Raw genomic sequence first — 22,617 nt, 5'->3', positions numbered from 1 at the left:
CGCATAAATAACGCGGAAAATGGATGACAGCGACAAAGCTGGCGTTGATTTCGCTAGTAAACCCAGCGGCGCGTGAGCCGCGACGATCGGGCAAACGGCCTACCGAGATGGATTTATGCCAGCGTCATTAGGGATTAATTATACGCCTTGTCAGGCAGCTGATGCCCGCTCTAGCGACCAGAGATGGCCCCGGCTAAGAGCTGCTCCCATCGTGACCGCGGTTAGAGACGGCTCTGGGAAAGAGAAAGAAAGCAGACGAGCGAGGAAGATGTGAAGAAGAGGAGGAGCGAAAGAGAGGAGAGAGCTTTCCTTCGAGAAGAAGAGGTATACGTGCCTCTCTTGCGCGGTCTTTTCTCGTGATTTACACCTCGGCTAAATCGCACCGAAAGACACACTGCCGCGTACAAAGATGCGTCGTTTCATATCGCGCGATGATTCATTTTACGAGTATGAGAATAGAAGAGTTCTGCAAACGTATGGATCTCGGAAAGATGCTTCTTTTCAAAATTAATAAATTTTAACACATATGCACAGAACCGCAATGTGAAATCGCAGAATTGCTCTGTAATACTAGAACTTGTTGACTAAAATTATTCTATGCACGAATAGAAAGGGATTTACTGGATGACATTTAAGTGGGTGTCGGACGATCGGTGAACGAGCGGAAGGACGCGGAAGACCCGTAGAAGACGTGCATCTGCGAAAAGAGAGATGTGAAAACGCACCCATAAGCACCGCGCGTTCTAGACTCACGTACTTCCTTAATGCCGAATGCGCCATCCGCTTCCTTGCCATATAAGTTTCTATCAAAGACCCGGATCGTACGTAATCCAGAAATCTGCCGCGTGACCCCATGGGAATACGCGCTCGGTGAAACTCACGCACGTTCACCCCTCTTCTCCCTCGTTTCCCTCTCGTCACGACGTTCGCGATATGCCCGAGGGCCTGGCAAACGGGCGAAACCACGGGTTGACTCATCGTTTCTCGGTTATATCGAGATTAGCTCTCTTTGAGAAATTGAGGTCGCTCGCTTTGACACGCGTTTAATCCGCTGAAATTTAACGCGCAATTTTAACTAGCATCTTATATCTGAACTCGCGCTGTCAGGAACAAAGAGAGAAAAGGAGAGAAAGATATTGCCACGTTGAAATATCTCGAAATCTTTGATCATAATATTTTGATGACAGATTCCCTCGATTAATGCGAAGATAATTTCTTATAACTATCTAAAGAGACGTCAATTTTTTTTTACAATTAAATAGTCGTCACGGAAGTGCCGCTTCCGTGGAAACGCGAGATGACCTTCGCGACAAGCTCGTTACATTAGAAAATGTGGAAAGTCGTTCCTCTATTAAATATACATATATATTTCACCCTATTTAATTAGCACAAAATTGAAAAACATTTTTTTTCTGAATTATGATAATTTTCCGAATATTGTAACAATGTAAAAAAAAACATGGAAAAATTTATTTATGTGCGACACGCTTTATTTCACGAATCTCAGCTATGCCGCCGACAACGTCGAGCACCATCCGCGACCTCGTGCTCGAACGTTTAAATTACCGGTCCGGCGATAAAATGCCATGGAACAATGGAGCGATAAAGCCGTTGGATAAAATGCAACGCCATCAGCTATAAATCCCGGGGTGATCCAGTTTACAGTGTAGCATACACCACGGCGAAATGCGAGACAACACGGGGTTGACGTCGTGAAACTGTAATCTCGACTTAGGTTGATTCGCATAATACCTCGTGAAATAAAGTCAAGGTTCGAAAAATCCATATCCGTCGCGCGTATACACAATATCCTTAATAAGACTAGATTTTATTGTCTTTCGTAAATCGTACACCTTTATAAACGTAATTAAAAATTGCGAATTTTAAAAAAATAATTTCTCTCCGCATTTTATGAAAAATGCTGCAAATGTATTTTAAACTAGAAAAGCTCTTACTGCCTTTTAGTTGTTGATTAATTAATTAAAAAGCTGTTACAAATTATATTAAACTAGAAAAATTAACAGAATCTCAAATACAGCAAGGTGCACCCAAACTACTCCCCATATTACTTATGCAATTTCAGAAACGATTTTATGCAATGATGTATGCACGGGCGAGGAAAGAAGGAGCAAAGGTGGGAAAGGGAGCGAGGAAAAATAAGTAAGCATTTACCGATTCCCGGATAGCGGGTCCTTCCTGGAAAGGATCGAACCGCTCGTTCTTTCGAGCACGGAGAGAGCATAAGTGCGGGAGGAACGAGGGAGAAGAAAGAGGGAGTGTAAGCGTGATGCGCTTCCACGGAGCTTCGCGCTCGTCTGGAACGGACCGCGAAGGAAGGGAGAGAAGACTCGCGCGTTCGCGCACGCGGCGCCGTGAACTCCGCAAAGAGGGAACTGGCGTACCGAATTGATGCACACGAAACGGCATGCCCGGAATGTTATAATCGCGAACCTTTGAACCCAAAGCCGAGACTCCCACACCACCGTGCGGGGAGCTTCGTTTCCATCGTTGAAATTACTCGTGTTACTCTCCTCTTTCGTGCCGCACCGGTATCGCGCTGATACGACGCTTCCATGAAAGCATCTCGACCGGAGGAGAAAGAGAAAAAAGAGAGAAAGAGAGAGCACCATGTGCGCTCGTATAATAATTCCTTTGCGTTTCTTCTGGATCGCAACCGAACCGATACGCTTCGGGACACGGCATAATTTGGAGATTTGCTTACGCCCTCTTTTCTCTTCCCTCTTCTACCCTGCCGAGAGATAAATTCTCTCGCGTTGGGTTAACCGGGCTCGCGAGCAAGAAAATCGCGCGATGAAAATTAATCGCGAGTTATCGCGCAATATTTTGGTGCAAATTACGAGTGAGATGTCGCGAGGCGATAATTCGAATATATACGCGCATTTGCATATTCCACCGAAGGAGGGAAAGAAACGGAAGGGAACGCGAGAAGAAGGACGAATTTGGTGAAAACGAGTTCGAAATACTTGGGATTTAGGGGCATCCTGTGCTAGACAACGGGCGAGTCGCTATGTACTCCCACGAGTACCCTACGGCAAAGTCCTTCGTTCGGGCGTGCAGCCGCGGTGGGCGTTACGGTAATTAATTTTTGCTCGATAATTAAGATATAACCCGGAGAGAGCGGACGCTGAGATATATACCCTGCGGTAGCGTCATTTTTCAAGCGCCACTATCGTATGATCTCGCTGCACGTGGCCTAAAAACGACTATATGTGTCGAAGTTGCGAAGACACAAAGAATTATGTTTTCGTTCTTGTCGTTCGCTTTTTTCTCTCTTTAAGAATTTAAGATAATTTTTTCCGCATCGCGCGGAGCAGGAAGCGATCGTGAGACGCGAGGTGAAGGCATGCATGCATCTCTCTCGGTACAGGCGTTGGCGGAATCCGGATTTTGGAATTATCCGGTATTGGTAGGAACACGGCAGGTGTAGCCTGCAGGCGATGAATCGCAAGCGAGTCTGAGCGTTGCGTGGGCGCGTTTCTCAGGGTGGCTGCGATGCGTCACACGCGCGAATCGCGCGAGGAAAGACTCGGGACGAAAGAGAGAGGCGCAGGACGAGCGCGCAACGAGACGAGGCGAGATGAGATGAGACGAAGCGACGAGAGACAGATCGAGTGAGAGAGAGAGAAATGAAAGAGAAAGAAATCGCGCATCGAGAGCAAGAGAGAAAGAAGGAAAGAGGAGAGTGCGCAACACTGGCGCAGGACCTGTAGGCGAACTATGCCGGGTATCCAGGCTGAAGGTTGGGCAGTCAACTAACCAGCTAAAGCTAACCAGAAGAGTGAAGCGGCCCGGGATATATCCTGAGAACAATCGGACCTACCGACCAACAACGGCGTGGGCGAGTATCACCGGCGAAATATGCATTCCTATAGCGAGTATCCCGCGTTAAAAGATTGTTTGCGTTTACGTGCACTTTGCCACGTCGAGAACCGATAAATAACGGATATTTAACCGTTTTGCTCGCGGCGCGAAACGAATCCCGAGCGCATCTTTGCGATTCAACCTCGACTGCCGTCACCAACGCTAACGAGATTCGGGCTTGCGGCATCGTACAATCGTTTACCGCATCTCACGTCCCTATTCTTAAATGGTAGATTACGGCGTCTCTTTTTTACGCGCAAACACGTGCTGCAAACAATCTCACCTTTGTCGAGATTAGAACTGATGACTGACTTAGAATGAAGCGCAGACGAGCTGTCTACGCTGACAATCCGCGGATTCCATTACACTACGATCGCACGGTCGCAGTTTTATTCTACCGATCCGAGCGGAAGAAAAATGTCGTTGACGAGAACGTCGGTGGCAGGCATAACCAGGGAAGGAGAAGAAAGAGGATGGATGAAAACATCGTTGGGGAATAATAGGCCAGTTTTGCGGTCGCTAGAGTTGCTAGGTTTGCGGATGTGCCAGCCATGTCGTGGGCAACATTCGAGAGAGAGAGAAACCTCGAGCTCGTTGAATTGTCGTCATGAGAAACGCGGAGATTGCCGAAACCCGCAGTTTAAATTAGAAGCGTACAAACTACAAATTGACTCGTAAAATACTTGCAAATTGCCTCGCGGTATATTTACGTATTCCGAGATCGGACGATCTCGGTTTCGTCCGGGAATACCGTGGAAATTCCGGATTTCTTTTATCATTTTTCGTTTCGCACGATTATAGCCTCTTATCTTCTACGTAGCGGAAATGGCTATTATCTTCGATGAAATCATAACTGTCTTATGGAGAATGAAAAAGTTGACCGAAATTTAAAATTTTACGAAATCTTTGTCTCTTTTCAAAAATGTACCGTCAGATTCAACTATATCTATTGTCTGCTATTTTCGGATAGGTTCTGTATTTATTCGCGCTCTCGTTTATGGCGACGGTAACGATGATGAATTTTCAACTTTCTAAACGCGGGCCATCCGCGTCGCGATTACCGAAACCAGTCATTTCAGCATCGTGTCCGTGCGATATCGATGGTACTTCTCCGCTACTTAATGAAACCTCACTAACTTCTCTAATGATCACTGTCACGTGCAATTTCTCCGAGGAGTGTCGAGAGATCGGATCGGCAAGTGGTGAGAAAAAAGACGGGCAAGTCGAGGGCAGGAAGAAGAGACGAGAAAGAGAAAGAACCGTAAGGCAGCGAGCAGACCTCGAAAATAGAAACGTGTTAGTCGACGACTGATTGGATACGAAGACGCTCCTATTATGAATCATTAGTTTCTAGCTGCTTTAAAACTATTCAGTTTATGAGACAGACAAATGCGTCTTTCCGAGTAATCATCACTAAAGCATTAGTTTTTTTTGTTAAAATATAAATGCGAACGAAATAAACGACTGTGCGTCTATGTGGGACACGCTGTATAAATTAACTTTCATTCAAATTATTGCTCGTAAACTCAAAACTCGCGAATTGAAAGGTAGACGTCGTTCTACTCTTCACGTTTGATGAGCGACTCGATGAAGCGACGTATATATATTCGTCTTATCGGGCACGTAATTGACCTCGCTCGTACAGAATAGTCGTAGCGGAAGCCTCCCGCGGATAATTGTCTTGGCTGACGGCCGTTTGTGCAAACGACACCTAACAGTGCTGCGAATAAATCGCAGGCAATTAATCCTGAGACAGCTGGTCGGATGATTAACAGAGTTTAAAGCGGCTTGTAGATCCGCTGTCCTTCTCGCTCCCGTGCGCGCTTTCTCGTGCCTCTCCGCGTTCTCGCCACAATTCTCTCATTCTCCCTGTCGCTTATTCGTCATGGAACTGTACGTGCGACAATTACAGCGGTCTGCTAAAAGCGATAGAGAGATTAACGCTACGAAAGTCTATGGTCACCGGTTCACGTAGATCGTAGAATGAAACGCAGAATGACAGCGACACACGTCATATGCAAAACCTGACGTTTACTAGTATCTTGACATTCGGAAAAAGAAACTGCGATCTTTTGAATAGTGGTTTCTAACGTTATTAAAAGATGTAGAATTATTTTTTTTCTCTGCCTTACAGTCGAATCTAATAATGTTACGAAAAACTTATGATTGATATTATAGAGGCTAACGTTGTGGAGAGAAGATGTATAGACATGTTTGCTTAATCAGATTCTCAAAACAAATTGTGCCGGCACGTTGTGTTGTGAAATATCGAGGCACACGTGCCGAGATTCTAATTTCCTCGTATATATCGCCGATAATGTGTGACGTCATCAGGTTCATGATGCTGATTGGGTGCGAGAATTGGAGCCCGCCAATTACCAGGTGACCCGGGCGCGATTTATGGGGTCGACCATAACTCATGCCAAGTTCTCACACTCCCCCTCACCGGATACCCCCTTATTCCATAACTCGGCACCCTAGGACGGCGCTATAGATAGACGGTCGATGCATAAATATAACTGAAAGCCGGCGAACTGAGCGGGACGTACAATTTATTGCTTCTATAGCTCAGAGATCGATATATAGCGTTGCATCTTGATGACACTCCGACGCAAATTAATTTACGTTACATTATCGAATTAATAAAATAATTTAAAAATGTCTGATATAGTATGTCTAATGATATTCTATTTTACTAGAAGATGCAACAAGAATTATTATACCATTTACGCATATAATTTTTTTTTTTTTTATTAATATTTAATGTGCCTTCAACCAATTTGAGTCCAGTTCTGATTATTTAGGTACTTTGAACACTTGTACTTTTCAATGCACTTATACAGTCTTGTACATTTTGTTCAGTTATTATTCTTTCAACTGATTGAGGCTTGTAATAAGACGTAAGGCATATTTCTCACTTTCCAGATCGGCTATAGGTGCATTCGTCGTCCTGGTTTTCTACCTAGCCTAGCTAAAAAAAAAATTAAACAATTTTATTTATATTTTTAAAAAATTCCCAAATTAATTTCATTGAGTCTAAATCATATGGGAATTAAAGGGAATGAACTTGCGGATAAATTAGCCAAAGAAGCGACAGAAGAAGTAAAAGACGATAGAATTCATTGTCCATATGGAGACTGGAAGAATTGGTTCAAAAAAAGAAATACTAGATACAACCAAATATTTACGCATATAATGCAGAAATAAGGTTAATTACGGTCCGCAATCGCGAATATCATTGCTCACGGTGGAAATAGAGAATAATCAAATTTTTGCATCTTTACTTGAGAGCTTTCACCTGTCACGAGGACGTGACTCCGTTGTGTCGCGGCGCGTCATTTGCACGAGCTTGATGGTTCAATAAGATAACCCGTTGGATAATACAATTTCGCCGGGCCGCTTTCAACGGGAAGAGCAAGCATAACAATGATAACTTCTCGCGACGACCGACTTCCGCGTCAATTGGTTACGTAAGCAGCACAGGTACCATCGATTGTTTATGCCGCGGGATCGAGAGCTCACTTCCGGTTGCCTGGCGGGATCATCATCACCGAAGCACGCCGTCGTGGCGTATCATTCATCGTAGCACGAATCGCGACTCGGCGATATTCTGCGGGATCTATAATATCGGTGCGCTGCTCTCGACGACGAAGAAATATCCCGCTGTAATTCGGATTAGCTTCGTGGCCGATTTCGCGGTGAATGCGCCCATCAACCATCCGATTTCAAAGTAGGCTTTAATAAGCGTCGCGATATCTCGCTTCTGCTCGGTTTGCTCCGGTCCGGGGAAAACGCGGCACGAGCGATAATCGACCACCGAATAGAAAGTGCGAGTCGTGGCCAGGTTGATCTCGTTCATGCGGGACCAACAATAGGTTTCGTATTCCAAAGAGGAAACGAGAGAACAGCATTCAATTCGGATAAACAATGTTAAAATAAAATAAGGTGTCAGCTTCACAAATACGTAAAAATATAATTTTTTCGAATTATGGTGGAATCTGCTTAATAGAGAACCAGAGACCAAAAATGAAAAACCAGACGTCCTTCCACGCGATCGCTCCCTCGCGTGTTGCCGATCGACTCAATTTAATCCGACGCTTTGGTAGAAGATATACCGGTACTCCGATCTCTCTTTGATCCTTCCCGATCGGACATCCAGCCACGCATCGCGCGCCGTTTTATACGACAGCGGTTCTCAAAGTGATGACAATTTTAAATCATCCTGTCAAAGTGACGAAAATAATTGTTTTTAATATTATAAATAAATAAATTTAATATTATACTTAAAGATATAATCAACAAGGGACAATAATCAATAATCCCAACAAGGAACTCGCGCTTCTGAAATTTATATATTATTGGGATTGCCAGGCAAATGCATCTCGCTACAGATATACATACGTCTTCCTCAGACCGTCGAGAATCCGCGATCTGGGGCTTTCGTTACGAAGGCGAATGTAATAGTTCACTCCGCGTGAAATGAAACGTTCCGGTACAGCGTGGCGGCCAATTAGATAAAATGATTGATTAACGAATCGCTCAACGAATAATGATAGGGCACGCGTGCACGCGCACCATATAACGTTGCGTTTTCGAGAGAGGGAGGAAGAGAAAGAGATGAGAGAGGGCGCGATGACGATGACGCGGAGGGAGAAAAACGGCGAAAGAAAGAGAGACTGGATGCTGGGTGGTTCACGACGGATCTATCACGGCGCCCGGATGAGACGCGTCGGTATGCGTGGGATTCGATGACCAGGAAGTGGGTGTTCTCGCACCCCATAATTCAGCTCGCGCGCGTTTTACACTCGAACCGGGCGATGGGGCCCGGTTGCGTTCGCGTCGAGGAGTCGGATGAAGATGTCGGCGCTGACGCACCGAGAGCCAACGTGGAAAGATACAAATGCGTCCGTGCGAGCCCGCGGTTATAACAAATCGTTGGTATGTATGTGTGCAAGCCGTCGAGTGGCTGCGGGGCGAGAAGAAGATGCGTGAGCGGCACGCGCGTGCGTGCGTGCGTGCGTGCGTGCGTCCGACGAGATCGCGCGCAACCTTCGGCGCTGACGCCGCACAGAAGGGCCCATAGACGGTGAATTCATCTTTCATACAATTCAACGTACCAAACATTACGCACAAACACCTTATTTAATTTAAAAAAATAAAATAAGGTGTCAGCTTCACAATACATTACGTAAAAATATAATTTTTTCGAAATATGGTGGGATCTGCTTAATAGGGGACCAGAGACCAAAAATGAAAAACCAGACCAGATACAAATTAGTTGTTAAATTGTAAATTACATGTATGCTATTATAAATAAATATTACTTGTATATTCAAGTGTAGATGTGTATCAATTTCGCGCAAAAAATCAAGAAAATCTGAAGCTAAACAATTCGCTGAACATTGTTGATTTTTATCAGATTAATGTGGGACCAAAGACCAAAGATTATAAATCGGACCAAAGACCATATATCAGAGAAAGAATATGTCATTAAATTACGTAATCACGTAAAAAGATTTAATTATATCTCGACGTGCGCTTCGAGACATTAGAATTCATAAAATGTTTCGCGACTTTGGTTTGACAGACAACTGATTAATCATACTCAATAAAGCATCGCGGCGCGCATATCTAATATAATAATGAAAGAAAAATAATAAGCATCACACCTACGTGCACAATCTGCCTCGGGGAACTTACATAAATAGCACGCGCGCGCGTCCAGAAGAGCCTGCAGCGTGATTCACACGCGCGCCCTTTCGCTCGTCACCCATCAATTAAGAGATCGAGCGCGCGTCCGCGTTCACGTCCGCTCGATGCGTCGCGTCGAGCGAAAGTGCCGAGGCAGGAAGTATTTATTTACACGCTCGCGCAAAGAGAGAGAGAGAGAAGGGACGGACGGCAGCAGCAGCAGTCGCTTTGAGAATTGTCGGAAACTTACGAGCTGGTTCTCGCCTTATCGTCGACGCCCGCGCACGATACGATCGATACCCGGTCGCCGATACTGATCGTGTTACAAGCGCGGAGTCCGTTCTCGCGCTTAATTTACCTACTCGCTTACGCTTGGATGCCCGCTTCCAGCTCGCCGGAAGATATATGCGCGACCGAGCCGGACATCGGGTAATTAACCCCGCGGATTTCAATCGCGGCTATCCGCGACGTACCCGCGCGTTTCTCCGCATCCCACGCGCACGCGATTGTTCTAATTTTGTTGCCGCAACTTAGCCGCGAGATCCAGCGACGTGGATTGCGCCATCGGGCGATATCGAAACCCAAAGACACATTTGGAGTTGGACGTTTGTGTGTTGAGCGAGCGTGAGAGAATCGACGTGGACTCGCGCGTCGATCCTCGCGTATGAATCACCCGGCTACGCCTCGATCGAACTTCCGGCGTGAATTCTTGTGATTGCGCGAGAAATGGGAATTATTATTATTACGAAGTGATTATCGAAGCCCTGGAGCAAGCTTTCTAAGGACAGAAAATAGTGGGAAAATTTAATTTACGTTGTTAAAAATTGATGACTTAAATTATAAGATTGTAATGGATATAATTATTTGGAAAATTTGGTTCTTGTTATATTGTATTTTTATTTAAGATAGAAAAAATATTATAGTAATAGAATCGAACTTTTTTTTGTGTATCACGTAAACTAAAAAATTTGGTTCCCACAACTATAATATTTTTTCTATCTTAAAGATATGACCACTATGATACCGTACAGTATAAACAGAGTACGGAAGTTTGTTCGAGACTGTTTGCGGCGAGTTAACCATAGACCAGAGATAAATTATGTTATTAAATTCATAAATTAATTATAAATTAAAAATAAAACTGAGACGCCAACTTCGCACACATGTTATTAAACAAATGATATAATTTTTTCAAAATATAAAGAGACCATCTCTCTGTTCTACGGTTTTTCATCTATCATCTCTGGTACCATAGACCAGACAAATTGTTATTAAATTTTATATATGTATATATATATAATACGTGCATATTATATATCCGTATGCAACCGTATACAATTATATATATATAATATGCACGTATAGATATAGTGCCTCCTCGCCAGAAGCAGTTACACTGATTGCCGTGTTTTCAAACTCGAAAGAACTCCTCCCGGTCCCGTCCGTGGGAACCCACTGAGCCCGCAGACGTATACGTACGTACGAGTGTGGTCAACCATGGAAGGAAGAGCAGGACGAGAATAAGAGGGAGGGAGGGGGAAAGCAGAGATACAGCCGAGGGGAAAAAGGGAGCAAGGGAGTCACTCCGGGCAGCTCATCACTCGCGAATTAACCCGCCGCTTCCAGTACCACCTCTTCCATTTGCAGCATCAAGCACGCGGCCGATTCGATCTTTGATGAGAATTTACGAGCAACTAGCGTAGCAGCTCTAAACGGTAACGAAATGAACGGCTAAGTTCGCCCGAAAAATCGGCGGTCGGACAACGGATTATTCGCTACTACCGTTTCTCATCTTCATTTTCTCATGATGAAGAAGCGACCACGAGAGTCGTCAGACTTTACGCCAGACTATTTTTCCGTAGGTCGTAAGCAGCATCCGCGCGCGCACACACACACACACACATATATATATATACGTTTTGTGATGGCGTTATCGTTTTGAATGATCCTTAGGTTTTTATCTGGAGATTCTATTGTCTCGCATCTTCGCCAAAAACACGTCGCGTCTACGCATCGGCATAATTTTTCAATTTGCTAGACCCGCCCCGAGATTTCTATCTGCTCTCTCCGGATTCTTGCCGGGGTTGGCTCCCTCGAGGTGCCGCGGTAGGGACGATATACGAGAGAGAGAGAGAAAGATACGAAGAGAATGAGGAAGAGGAAGAAGGATAGGTGTAGGGAAGGTGGTCAGTTTCTTCGTACGTGACCTTTCGCACGAGAGAGGACAGGAACCCCCTTCGCGAGGCACTTCACTTGCGCCATAACTTTCCGTGCACGTACTCGTATTGGTTCCCTTCCGATATGCCCGCGGAATCTTAAAATTCTCCGCGGCGATGATCACATTTCCATGGGATACACCTCAGGAAACCGAAAGCGCGGTCCAACTATATTCGGATGATCGACGACGTTAATTAACATCGACGCCGTATCCATGATCAACCGGAATGACAACCGTATAAACGACGAGTCACTAATAATAATTATCATTAATACGGCTATGAAGCAACGAGCGGAAAGAAGCCGGGCATTAATAAGAGCCGTTCAACCGCACGCGACTCTTAGCACGAGAGAAGTTATATACAAGTTCTCTCACCCGATCGCCTCGAACCGTGCTTGAACCACATCGGTTTTCTCGTGACCCCGACATCGAGGATTCGAGAGAGGTTTCCCTGCTCTTACCCGTTATTCCATTTTATATATGGCGGCCGTCGCGTCCTGTCGCCAGCCACGAGCAAAATGTGTACCATTAGGTATACGACATCGCAAATCGTCCCTCCTTCGCGATTCTGCGCGAAAAGGCTACGATTTTCGTCGTCCCCTCGATCTTCTCCGTCCTATTTGCGTTTTCGCTCTCTCTCTCTCTTTCTTTTTTTTTCCCCGTGTGTATCCTCGGGCGAGATCCTCCACCCATCCTGAGAACCGGCGCGGTGCGAAAGAGACTGCGGTGCTCAAAATCGATTACAAATACCGCACGAGAGATCCTTAAAACGTGAAAGCACGAACTCCTTAGCGAACTCGAATGGTACATGATTTTTCGGCAGTTTGAAATTTATTCCGGAAAGCGTGGAACTCTTTATCGAGGGATAAAAGATTGTTGATGTTGCGGGAACGGGAAGTTCCGACGTTGAGAACCACCTTGGTGTGTCTGCGACCTATGACCCTTCGCCCACACGAGGACGCCATGCACCGCAACGCGCGATGCAACGCGATGCAACGCAGGCCAGGGGCTAGTGGGAGGGCGGTTTTGCTCGTAGAGCCCGCGGGGACCCGGGGGTTCCCTCGGTCACCGAGCCCGAGCACAAGCAAGCTCGATCGCGCGCACATCGCCTCGCGCAACCTGCAAACTCGTATCAACGGTAATGTACACTTGACTATATGTATGAGTATGGAAAATTCACGTTTCCGAAAATTAAATAGAAAAAAATATATTTAAACAAAATAAAATAACAATCTCCACTTGATTCCTCTCGACCAATAGGAATTTTTGAGATCCCAACCATAGGATTCAAATTCCTTTTCAAAATGTTCTTTCTTTCATAATTGTCGCAATAACATCGCGTTTGGCTCTATTGGTCGAGAGGAATCAAGTGGAGATTGTGGCTTTAAAAATTAAAAGAGCTGACTCAATAAGTATTCTCATTAAAATAAAATAAGATACGTGACGATACAATATTTTCGAAATGTCCATGGAAGAATCGGTTTTCAATAAATAAATAAATTGTTATGCATCCGGCATTCGACATGTCGGTCGGATAAAAGAAGGAGCCACAACAGAGAGACAATGCCTCGGCGTCGTCGCGACCGAGAACCCCCTCGGCGCATCCGGTGCGTTTTCAAGGAAGCTTTCGGTGCGCTGTGACACATATCAATTGATTTTCACAGGCACGAGTCCCACACGTTCGATATATCGCCTCGCACGTTTCGAGCGACGAAAAATGCGCGCGGGTATATATAAAGGACGGATCGAGACATGACAATCTTTCTACGAAACCTCGGGTATTATAATACAGGCGTGTGTCGTGACGCGTTTTCGGAGTCGACCACCGCCGACGAAACTTCGATGAGAATACATCGGATTTGATTATCATTGTAATAATGATTAGTCAGACGGAGTGAAATGTCTGTAATAATTATTGTTGTTGCAAGAATATTTTGGAAATCTTACACTAGCGATTGTGTTCAGTAGAATACTTAAGGTTTTATGAACTTGAGAAGACAGTTTTTTTTTTTTTTTTTTATTATGATTGAAATCTCAACATGGATTGAATCCGAGGCGAGAATCATAAAAATTGTTAAAAGACTCTAGGATTTTTACGACCAAAGATTGGAAATTATAGACCAGAAACCAGAGACAGACAATGTCATTAAATTAAAAAATATAAACTAAATTTAATTATTTGAAAGTGTAAGATTTTAACGATATATATTTTTATATTTAACGCGAGCTGTCGGTGAAATAAAAATATTTTCAGAGCAGTCAAGACGCGCGCGCGCGCGCGCACGTAGGTAAACGATCGTTTGTCCACCCACCGGTCGATTGTCGTCTCTCCTGCGGAGTTGTTGCATCCTCTCGCTGCGCAAAAGAGCTGCGACAGAGAGCGACGACGTCGGATCGAGGTGGTGCGCGCAAATGGAGGTGGAGAATGAAGGTGGGTGCTCCTCGAGTGTTGAGTAATTGGAACACGACCTCCATCAACCCCCGCCGGCCCTAAATGGCCAGCGGAAACGAGTGTACCACCACCGAGTGGAGGAAGCTACCGCCGCTTCTCTTGCGCAATCGCATACAGATGCGCAGTATTCACAAATACAGTGCATGTACAGACAATCGCGGCAGTGAATGCACCCGGCGCGAATCTTTTTTCGCTCGCGCCACGCTCTCCCTTTCTCTTTATTGTCCACCTACGACAATTTATGCTAATTCGACGCGAGACATCGCGCTTGGATGATATCGGAAATGACGGAGGAGTGTTGTGATGTATCGCGACCAAGTTGTTATTGTCCTGCGCGATTGTTTGCGCAGTAAGTGCGACTCGGATTCGCTCGTATTACGTTATATATTTCGCCACCGCTTCTTCCGTAGGTCCTACCTCGTGCTTCACGAAGATAATCCCGATATCTCGTACCCGCCTCGTTTCACTCGTTCTGCCGAGGCGTAGAAACTCATATTCTAGCGCGCTCGATCGTAGCGTACTTGTCAATTAACGGGAATTAAATTGCTCGATGTGTCTGGGTATACAAGGTTTCGCACGGAGAAAGTGACTAGCGCAATTAAACAATTTAAAATAAAATTTATTATTCCACATACGGAACTCCATAGGTCACTGCGTTGCATACGCAGGCGAACAATTTAATTAAACTGTCTATTGCTTTCGTTTTGCGTAACAAAAAAAAAAAGACAAAAATTAACTTTCACACAGTTCGTATACCCTATCGTGAAATCGATATACATTCTGAAAATCTCGCGATAGCCAGAAAAGAAATCAAGTTGAAAAGAATTTTTCATTCTCGAGATACAGCATTCATCTTCCATTCCGCGATTACTCGTGAGAACCAATGTTGTTTTTATAATAATGAGTAACACGATCGAGCGACCGTCGAAACTCGAAATTATTCGGACGGTGACGCCGATGGATCGATCGATGGTTCCGATCGTCATCGCGATTGCACGGCACTCATAAATTCTATCAAGAAGCTGGAACGCTTGCCCCTTTCCTTGGAAACTACTTTGTTTTACGGCTCGACACCCACGTCTCGTATCTATGCGCGTGCACGCACCGTCTTTGCGTTCACAGACGAAGCCTCCCTTACGGTCGTCATCTTACACAGAGCACGCGCGCCGTTCAATGTAAAGCGTTAAAGCGCTACGTGATCGAATTTGACAAGCGACCGGACACTGCGCCAGTCCGAGCCACCATTTCGCACACGCTGGCCGAATAGCAAGGAGAGAGATCGTTAGAAACGTATAAAATTAATCGCAGCTTTTAACAAACAATGACTTGAAATTTGCCGATCAATTCGGATCGATTGGTTCGCGCCAAAGTTACATGTATCGACGATTCCGTAGGTAAAATAAATTGCCAATGCGATTCTCGATGCATAATTCAATTAAAATACATTTTATTATATTTCTATCTTCTTGATATCCACTTAATATTATATAATGTTTTTAATATAACATATAACATAATAATTCTTTATTGTCAGGTCCTTTTGACAAAACAAAGTAGTGGACGAAATAAATTTGGCAGAATGATAAAATTTCGTAAAATCATAGCAACCCACCGAGTCGTAAACATAACAAGACATCGTCTCATGTACGTCTTGAGCATATAAGCTTAACAGCGAGAATCGCCCACACGACTTACAGTCGTGATCAAGGAACAATGTATAACAGTTTCTTCACGGCTGTCCCGTCGAATCAAGGATTACTCATCTGCCGGGAACAAGCCGGATTTAACGCCTTCCCGTGAGACTCTACGTTTTTATGTACACCGGTTTTTATTATTATTTATTCGCGAGTTTATTATGGCGATTTCGTAATCTCATAGACATACAGGAACCAGGCAAAACGTTATTAACGTGTACGTGTTATATAATAACGCCGCACTATTGACCGCGTCACGTATCGCGCACATAAATTTCAAATAATGTAACTCCAATTTTGATATACTGAGATATGTGAGAAGGTTTCTTTGAACGCGGAAGTGTTATATTATCCATTCATACCCTTCTCAGAAGTGTGAGCACTATGACGCATATATTCATAATCTACATCTAGCGCTAAACATGCCTGTCTAGTCGGTCATTAAAGCAACTTCACGGTGTGAAGTTCACGCAGTGTCTCACTTTGTCCTACGGCATTATTCTTATGCGTTATTATTAGATTTCATAATAGTTATAGTTCAATGTAAGTTTTAAAAAGAGGTCTGCCTTTTAAAAAATAAACCACAAAAAAATATTAAGTTGAAATAGCGACGACCGGATTTCTATAATTAGATATATAATATAGATATCGAAATGAAAAACGTCAGTCAATTTTAGAGAGTTCTGCTTATTTTAAAACAGTTCTTGCGTAGTTCTGATATGCTGCTTTTCCAGTTTTGATTATCGAAACTTTCTGAAATGGCAATGCATGCCTAGAACAATACGAGAAAAAAATAAGTATAAGCTTTAAAATAAGTATAATTCTCGAAAATCGGCTAACGTTGTCACTTCGATATATACAGATATCAAGATATGGTTGTCATTATTTTAGTTAATTTAAAAAAAAGATGATAAAAGATTAAAGAAAAATATCACAGAAAAAAAGGAATCCTTGATTCAAGTATATTTTTATTCTTGAACGCTATTTGATCGATTTAAGCATAGAATGCTCTTTGTAATCACAAATTTTCACAACAATAAATTTGTAGATACAATTCATGTGTTAAAATGGGCTAATGTCTCAGGTACTTGTTATAAACTGGGAATGGTTATATTAGCTGGTTTTACTGAAGAGTATCCTATATTTGGACAAATTAAATTTATTTTATTTGAAATCGATTCCAGAACTGTTTCTTTTATTTTGAAAGATTTTGAAACTTTATCATTTTCTTCTTTGTATCAAGCATATGAAATTGTTTCTTCTGAAGAATGGTTTTTCATACAACAAAAAGCTCTTCAGAGTCATTTACCAACTCATATCCGAACAGGTCCAAACGGACTTTCGTATATAACTTTTCGACATAAATTGTAAACACATAATTTTATTATTTAATTTTTAATATAATAATTGTATTAATTATATAATAATTGTACTAATCATATATATATATATATATATATATATATATAATTATTGTGTTAATTATATAATTAATAGTAAATTGCAATTATATAAATTTTATTGTAATTGTATTTTATTAATTGTAATTGTATTTTATTAATTGTAATTGTATTTGTTATTAAATTATTTAATAATATAATTTTATTGAAAATATGAATTATTTAATTATTCTAATCGGTTAAATGTAATAATATATTAGTCTTAATATAAAAAAAATACCGCATTAGAATAAACCTTAATTTCTTTAAATAAATAAAAACTTCATTGAAGAAAAAATTATATTGTTATAAGCATATTTAGCGTTAAATGACCGCAACTTTATCTTTAAACTGAAATAAATTTCAGTTTCAATTAAGAATATTTTGCACTATTGTTTTAAGGATAATTTATCCTTTATGCCAGATGATTTCTTCTCGGTGCTATTTTAAGTATAAAATATACTTGAATCAAGGCATATTTGCATTCTTTTAAAGATACCTTTTTTTCTGTGAATAAATTAAGATATATTCTTGTTTTAAAAATCGCATATGGTAAAAACAAACTTAGTCACATTTGAACTAAGAATTATTATATATACTTGAAAGTACCGCTTAGATCCGATGCTCACTTATCACTTGTCCTTGCAATATTTATAAGTAAATTTCAGCTTCAACCAAGAATATTTTGCACTTTGTTTTAAGGATAATTATCAATGATTTCTTAATGATTCGAAAGAATAAATATTATCGTAATCTCTATGTACCTTATTTTACGCGTGCACCGGGATAATTTGCTGAATCCTTATATTATAGTCTGCACGCGGAATATATAATCCCAGGGAACTTAGCGAAAATTCGATCGCGTCGTGGGTGGGCGGCTCTCCCGGTTCATCGGAATTTCGAAATTCGCTTTTTAAATTAATGCCTCGGTCGAGGTGTTTGTGTTCTCACCAGTTGGCCACGTTAGGAGGCATTTATGTAAGTAAATGATGCGCAATGTGCCCTCGAGCAAAAAGTGAGAAAGTACATATAAGAGATATATTTTTTATGTATTTACGAACGGGATCGAACGATTTAAAAAATTCTCAATCACAGAAAAAACAGTATTCTTGAAAGAATGCAAATATGTCTTGATTCAAGTATATTTTATCCTTATAATAGCGCCAAATAGAAATAATTTTGGATAAAGGATAATTTATCCTTAAAAAGTGCAAAATATTCTTGGTCGAAACTGAAATTTACTTATAAATATTGCAAGGACAAGTTTAATATGCTCATATCCCGTAAAGAAACCCAGGCAATGGTGATCGCAAAAAAACCGATTAGAGGCAAGCTGGTGGTGAACGACCACATCGTCGAACAAGTAATGAGCTTTAATTACCTGGGAGTGGAAACATATAGTGACAGATTACCTTCTGAACGAGGCAAGAACACAGACAAATAAGGCAGCCAGAATCGCAGGCTGTCTCAGGGGCATAGTATGGTGGAACAAGTATATGAGCATGAAGAGCAAGATCCGGATATACAAAACCTGCATTAGACCAGTACTCACCTATGCAACGGAGACGAGAGCTGAAACTTCGGGGACGAAGAGGATGATGAGGACAACGAAAATGAAGATACTGAGAACTATCAAGGGGGTTAGCCTTAGGGATAGAATAAGAAGTAACGATATACGGAGAGAGTTCGAACTACAAGACGTAGTGAGATGGACGAGAGCGCGACGTCGATTTTGGAGAGATCACGTTGATAGGATGAGCCCAGAACAACTACCAAACTGGGCAAAAACACAAAAACCAAATACCAGACGGGCCATAGAAAGACCACCTAAACGGTGGTACGAAAGTTGGACCTCAGGATCATCGGAGGGAAATGCCAGTGGAACCGACAGGACTTAGTCCTACTACACAAAGAAGAAGAAGAAGAAGCAAGGACAAGTGAGCATCGGATATAAGCGGTACTTTCAAATATATATAATTCTAATAGTTCAAATGTGACTAACAAGGGACATGTCACAACTGTCCGGAACCGATTTGATTCTCCTTGAAATATGTTGTTAAATACACAAATCTAAAAGACACGTATTTTTTTATACGTGCGCAATTTGAGTTTTAAGGGGTGAAACACCCCTTTAAAGAATAACGGTATTTTTCTTTAGGATCAAATATCTGCTAAACTATAAGAGATATAAAGAAAAAACGTACAACAAATTTTAATGGCTTGAAGAGTACTTTAAAGTTATATGAACAAAAATTTTTTTTTTTTTTTTTTTTTTTAAAAAACCCTCACCACCTAATTTTTTTTTTCAAAATTAAAAATTTTGTTTTACCTAATTTAAAGCTTATTTTTTTCCAAATTCAACCATGTGTAATAAAGTTATGTTACGAAATATCATTTTCGAAAATTAATTATAAACGCTCCCGTATATACGCTCATCCGTGCTATGTGCGTAAGTAATTACCGTCGAACAATAAAATATATAAAAAATGTTTTTGTATAATTCTTATTTATGTTTTCTATGTATTTATAACTGTGTATTGTGTATATTTAGATTTTTTAAAAAATGTATTTGCATTTTATATTATTCACTCATTATACACATTACAATAATGATATTCGACAAAAAAATGTTTCAAACATAATGACTTCTTGCACCAAGAACATCTTACTACAGCTATATTATTGCAACCTTCGATATCACATTTTGTTAAAGTTTCGTCTAAACTAAAGTGTACTGGATTTTCGAATTCGTCTGGTCTTTCATTCGTATAACCACTTTTAAACCACGAATATTTAAATAAGTTTTGATATCGTGGGGATGACAATTGATTATGTATCAAAGATTGCAATTTTATTATATTATTTCGTTCATGTAAGTTTATATTACTTTCCAACAGTAAAACCGCATCTGAAAATCTTTTAGCAAAATTTTTCCAAATTCTGAATCCATAAACATCTAATGGTTGTATTTTCCCTGTAGTTCCTTTCGGTATTATCATAGTAGTAATATGTGTTCCAGGAGGTGTTAAATCCGAAATCATATTGGGGCAATGTCCAGTCCATGAATCGATAAGAAGAACGCTATTAGGACCAATGTTTGCGAAATAAGCTTCTTCTAACCACATTTTAAAATGATCTGTACAAAATATAAATGTTAATTTAATAGTTTTTTTATGACTCTTATTAAATTGTTAAATAAAATAAGGTTGTTAAAAAAAGTAATTATAAAAGGAAAATACCTGATGTCATTTTACCAGATTTCGATGCTTTTACAATAACATTTTCTGCTTTAAATAAATTTTCTTGTACTCTTGGTCCAAATTTACCATTAGCTTCTTTTAATACAATAAATAAAGGGGACAACAAATTGCCATTACAGGATATTATTGGTTGTATCGTATATGAATGGGTTGTTGATGATATGGATTGCACGACACGTTCTACTTTCTTTTCTCCCTGGTTAGACAATGATCTTCCAGAGTGAAGTTCCAATTGGAAACCACTTTGATCTGAATTGTAAATATTTTCAGATCCAAACTGTTCAATAAGAGGTTTTACTGTTTCCAGAAAATCATCAGCTGATTTTTGCAAATCAGCAGAATCTTCTAATGTTCTTCTAGTGACAAACTTCGTAACTTTTCTTGAAACAATTCGGTGAGACTTCTTAAATCTTGCTATCCAACTGTGAGATGCTTTAAATATAGGATTTAAATTTCCTATTTCTTCTTGAGCTTGTAAAGCCCATCTTTTTAAATCAATATCATGAACCATGAATCCTGATTCGACAGCTGCAGTAAATTTATCATGTGTAAATTTGGAGATGTAAGATAATTTTTCTGTACGACTTCCACCTGATTGTATTTGTTCTTCCCATCGCCTTAACTGACGTTCAGATGAAACTCTTCTAAATTTATTTTGTACTACTCTTAGAGGACGATTCCTTTTTCTGTCATTACTGTTTTCATCAGTGTCCCGAAATCGCCAATACTCAACAGCTCGTCTTTTATAAGAACTATCAAAATTTGTATCATCATTTGAACAATGAGGATGAGAATTTAAACTATCTTCATGCCATGCTTCTTCGTCATCTTCAATTATTTCAAAACTATGTAATTTATAAGGTTCTTCATAATCGAGATATATTTCTTCCGTTACTTCCACCCCATTATAATGAAAAACGCTATCCAGTAATATTTTTTTAATGTTTTCCTTTAATTCCACTTCTGCTTCAGTTACTGGCGTTTCTGTTAAATATATTGAATTTATTGACACCAATAAAAGTCTAACAACGTTAAGCGGATTGATAATCATATTCAAAGATGTTATATTTTGCTTTCTATTGCAATAAAAGAACAGTTTACACAGATATTATTACAACGAAAAGACTACACCGACTGTGAGAATTATGCTGCTACATGAACAATTTATATTAACTTATCAGAAATACGTCATCACATAATCTTATTTTATTATTTATTTTAACGTATTAAAGATTTTATTGTAAAAATTATAACTTATCTGGAACACGTACACATAATCTTATCTTATGATTCATTTAACGTAAGATATAAAATTTGTTTATGCCAAATATTGCGACATTGGTATTCGCAAGATTCAATTAAAAAATAATTTTATTATAAAATATAATTGTTTTTAATTTTTATAGAAGAAATTAAATATTAAAGAAATAATAAGAAAGCAGGGGGTATATTTAAAAAATTCTTATTAATTATATTTAAAAATTTTTTTTTTAAATCTAAATATACACAATACGCAGTTATAAATACATAGAAAACATAAATAAGAATTATACAAAAACATTTTTTATATATTTTATTGTTCGACGGTAATTACTTACGCACATAGCACGGATGAGCGTATATACGGGAGCGTTTATAATTAATTTTCGAAAATGATATTTCGTAACATAACTTTATTACACATGGTTGAATTTGGAAAAAAATAAGCTTTAAATTAGGTAAAACAAAATTTTTAATTTTGAAAAAAAAAATTAGGTGGTGAGGGTTTTTTAAAAAAAAAAAAAAAAAAAAAAATTTTTGTTCATATAACTTTAAAGTACTCTTCAAGCCATTAAAATTTGTTGTACGTTTTTTCTTTATATCTCTTATAGTTTAGCAGATATTTGATCCTAAAGAAAAATACCGTTATTCTTTAAAGGGGTGTTTCACCCCTTAAAACTCAAATTGCGCACGTATAAAAAAATACGTGTCTTTTAGATTT

The 22,617-nt window shown here is 40.4% G+C and overlaps 1 protein-coding gene and 1 long non-coding RNA gene across 2 annotated transcripts in view; both read right to left on the bottom strand.

Annotated features, from left to right (window-relative positions):
- The window catches only part of LOC114943591 (uncharacterized), a 424,129-nt gene that overhangs the window by 338,625 nt on the left and 62,887 nt on the right, over positions 1-22,617 (bottom strand). The window lies entirely within an intron of this gene.
- LOC146725223 (uncharacterized) lies at positions 19,923-21,835 on the bottom strand. The gene is made up of 2 exons (XM_085482405.1): positions 20,616-21,835; positions 19,923-20,512 (listed from the first exon to the last, which is right to left on the bottom strand). The coding sequence occupies exons 1-2, from the start codon at positions 21,685-21,687 to the stop codon at positions 19,962-19,964; spliced, it is 1,623 nt and encodes a 540-aa protein (XP_085338531.1). The 5' UTR covers positions 21,688-21,835; the 3' UTR covers positions 19,923-19,961.

Source organism: Nylanderia fulva, unplaced genomic scaffold, assembly GCF_048542155.1.
Source record: "Nylanderia fulva isolate GAGA-0341 unplaced genomic scaffold, ASM4854215v1 Scaffold10, whole genome shotgun sequence".
In the NCBI taxonomy this organism is placed as follows: domain Eukaryota; kingdom Metazoa; phylum Arthropoda; class Insecta; order Hymenoptera; family Formicidae; genus Nylanderia; species Nylanderia fulva.
The sequence above is the reverse complement of the archived record's forward strand: the minus strand, read 5'-3'. Positions and strand labels throughout refer to the sequence as shown.

Coding starts and splice junctions, on each gene's coding strand:
- LOC146725223 (XM_085482405.1), bottom strand. CDS start 21,687: ATGATTATCAATCCGCTTAACGTTGTTAGACTTTTATTGGTGTCAATA. Junction 20,513..20,615: donor ATCTGGTAAAATGACATCAG/GTATTTTCCTTT, acceptor TATTTTGTACAG/ATCATTTTAAAATGTGGTTA.